General features: G+C 58.5%; 1 protein-coding gene across 1 annotated transcript in view; it reads right to left on the bottom strand.

The window, feature by feature from the left end:
• PLEKHO1 (pleckstrin homology domain containing O1) overlaps positions 1-1,441 on the bottom strand; it is a gene marked incomplete at its 5' end in the record, with an annotated part of 5,377 nt that extends 3,936 nt beyond the window's left edge. Inside the window, one exon of the mRNA XM_026863925.1 lies at positions 1,073-1,441. Within this exon, the coding sequence (XP_026719726.1) occupies positions 1,073-1,441 (369 nt within the window). The remainder of the gene's footprint in view (positions 1-1,072) is intronic.
• Positions 1,442-2,810: the final 1,369 nt, after the last annotated feature.

Raw genomic sequence — 2,810 nt, 5'->3', positions numbered from 1 at the left:
CCCCCCCAGCACCCAGCTTTTCCAACCCAACCCTCTGTGCCAGATTTACATCCCTCGTGGCTGCAGCTCCTCCTTCCCCCCCCTCTCCGCCTTCCCACACACCATCCCAGATTCTGCCCTCATCAAGCGATGATGCAGCCTTTCTGAGCATCTGCTGCTCACATGCCATTTATCTGTTGCCACCCCGGATTTCGACAGAGGCTGTTAGACAAGCAGCTACCGTAGGTGCCCACATTTGCCACACTCCGATATGTCAGAAGCGCACTGAGGGCAGAGCGGTTCTGCAGGGGATCCAGGATCCTTAAGGGCGGTGCTTTTTGTTGGGTAATCAGTAAAAACGAGTTTTAGCCTCCGCGGCCGTTTTGTTCCGTCCTGTCGCTCAGGGCACTTGGGGACGGTTGCAGCCGCTTTCCATTTCCCCCTTCCCTTTCCGCATTTCATGGTGTTATACAACCCTTATCAGCGTGGGGCGGGCGAGCTTGGTCTACTGAAACAAGTCAGAATCGATAGTGTAAATCCAGCTCACGTGTGTGGCTGTGGGTGGGTGCGTGCCAGAGACAGCTTGTAGTTAGAGACTGGATCTCTTCTTTGCGGTGGCAACCGAGACCTCGTGGGAAGTCCTGCTCCCATTCTGGCACTTTTCAGCCTTCCACGGGGCAGAAAAGTATTCCTGGGGCAAAATTCCCCTGCAGGTCTTTTGATGCTGCCCAAACCCGAGGAGCAGCAGCGTGTCCCCCCCCCTTCCCTGATCCCCCCATGACCGAACAAGTCAGGCAAAGCACGGCTGCCGGGAGCGGCGGCAGGAGAAGGGCTTTGTCCTTGCTCCTGGCACGCGTGCTGACCCCTGCCCAAAGCCGGGAACGAGCTCAGTGCTTGGTTGTGTTTTCTCAGCCCCAGCAGAAACACGGCCCCTCCCTCCACCTCTCACTGCCGCTATCGGTCCTGACTGCGGTCAGTGGACGTTTATAGATTTCAAACGACACAATCCGGGCTCCTACGCAGCTCGGTGTGGCCAGCAGCGAGGGCCAGCCGGTGGCCGGTGCCTTTCTCGGGCTGGGGAGCAAAAGCTTACCGTGTTTCCAGGCTGTCTGGAGTGGGCGAGGGTAAATTTACTGTGGTTCTTCTTACTTCTGCTTTTGGACTTCCTGAGCTCTTCGCATTTCTCATAATCGCTCAGGTCAAACATTTCCTGTATGTTTTTTTCATCTTTTACCTGCAAAACAAAAATAAAACGGCCCGCCTTGCAGATGTCAGCGAGGCGGTAACGGAGCTGCCGCTGCTGCAAGCCCGCGGGTGCCTGCCTGGAGCCGTGTCTGCACGCGGGGGGGGGAGCGTCTGGACGTACAGAATTTGTTGCTGCAGCCTCCCGGTGTGTTCTGCGGTCACGGAAACCTTGAGCAAGTGGCTCCCACCTTGGGACACAGCCGCAGTCACGGCACTGTTAGCCGGGGAGTGCAGCGCTGGGTTTTGGGGCGAGAAGCGGCGATTTTCAACGCGGTGGTTTTGATTTGTGTCTGTTCTGGAATGAGGGGGTTGTATTTCCCGGGGTAACTCGAAAAATCGCAGTCTCCGCGGTTAAGTCCTCTTTGCTACAGATTCCTTTGGGATTTAACCGCCTCTCCCACCCCCAAAGTTACTGGGGCTCGGCTGAAGTGACTCGCGGGTGCGATCAGACGCAGAGCTTGTGCTTGTGGACCCCCAAAACGAACAGGATTTACCCCAGCAGCAGGGAGAGGACCCTGCCTGCCCGGAGGAGGCTGGTGCGGAGGCAGGAGATGCTGGGAGGAGGTGGACTCTCACCAGCTGATTAAAAGGGGCAATCACATTAGCGCTCGTTGCTTTTCTGGAGACAGCATATACAAAAGTTTGAGGGATAAAGATTAGCGCTTCCTATTTTTAACCCGGCGGTTTTACCGCAGCCTGTGCTGACAGCTGATTTGGGGGGTGGATGAAGCACATCCAGTCCCAGATTACTGACACGCTGCCTGCGCTGCTCTCCCCCGCGGCCGAGCCTCAGCCCTCGCAAGGGGGCTCCGGGCAGAAGCACCAGATCAAAGGGTTTTGTTTGGGCTTTCTGGGTGAGACCTTGGGCAGGCAGGGGCTTCACGGAAGGTTTCAAGAAGGGAGTGCTCGGGCTCGGCCTCCACGGGCAGAGGCACTTCTCTGTTGTCCTTCTAAGAGTCATCGAGTGGCCACGTCGCAGTTTTTACAAGATTTCCCTTTTTCCAGGTCTGTTCCCCCGCCCTTCCTGCATTGGCCATGGTGTGACGGGCACGCAGCTAGAGATACATGAAAGATATGGCTCATGAAGGCTGTGACTGAGCTGGGGTGGAAACCAGGGTGCTTGACGCTGTCCCGTGACAGACAAAGCCCTGACCTGGAGGTGCCACCGCTCGGGGGATGCTCCAAGCAAAGAAGAGGATGCACAGCCCGTCTTCTGCTGCCCCACCTCAGTTTTGCTTCATTCAGCCCTCCCCAAGGTCACCGACTGCAGAGAGCAGCGACGAGAGACGTCCTCAGGGGCCGGGGCCAGAGGACTGAGCGCGCCCTCGGCACGTTCCCTGCTGGCACCGAGCTGTGGGGGGGGGCTGCAGGGAAGGGACCCCTCCCCAGGTGGGGGGACGTGACACCCTCACGGAGCTCAACAAGGCCAAGGGCACGGTCCTGCCCACGGGTCGGGGCAATCCCCAGCACAAACCCGGGCTGGGCCAGGAGGGGCTGGAGAGCAGCCCCCAGGAGAAGGACTTGGGGGGGCCGGGGGGTGAAAAACTGCCTGTGAGCCACCAACGGGCGCTGGCAGCCCAGAAAGG

The sequence above is a fragment of the Athene cunicularia genome, assembly GCF_003259725.1.
Source record: "Athene cunicularia isolate RWA chromosome 25 unlocalized genomic scaffold, athCun1 chr25_part1, whole genome shotgun sequence".
NCBI lineage: Eukaryota > Metazoa > Chordata > Aves > Strigiformes > Strigidae > Athene > Athene cunicularia.
Note: the sequence above shows the minus strand (reverse complement) of the source record. Positions and strands in the feature narration are given on the sequence as shown.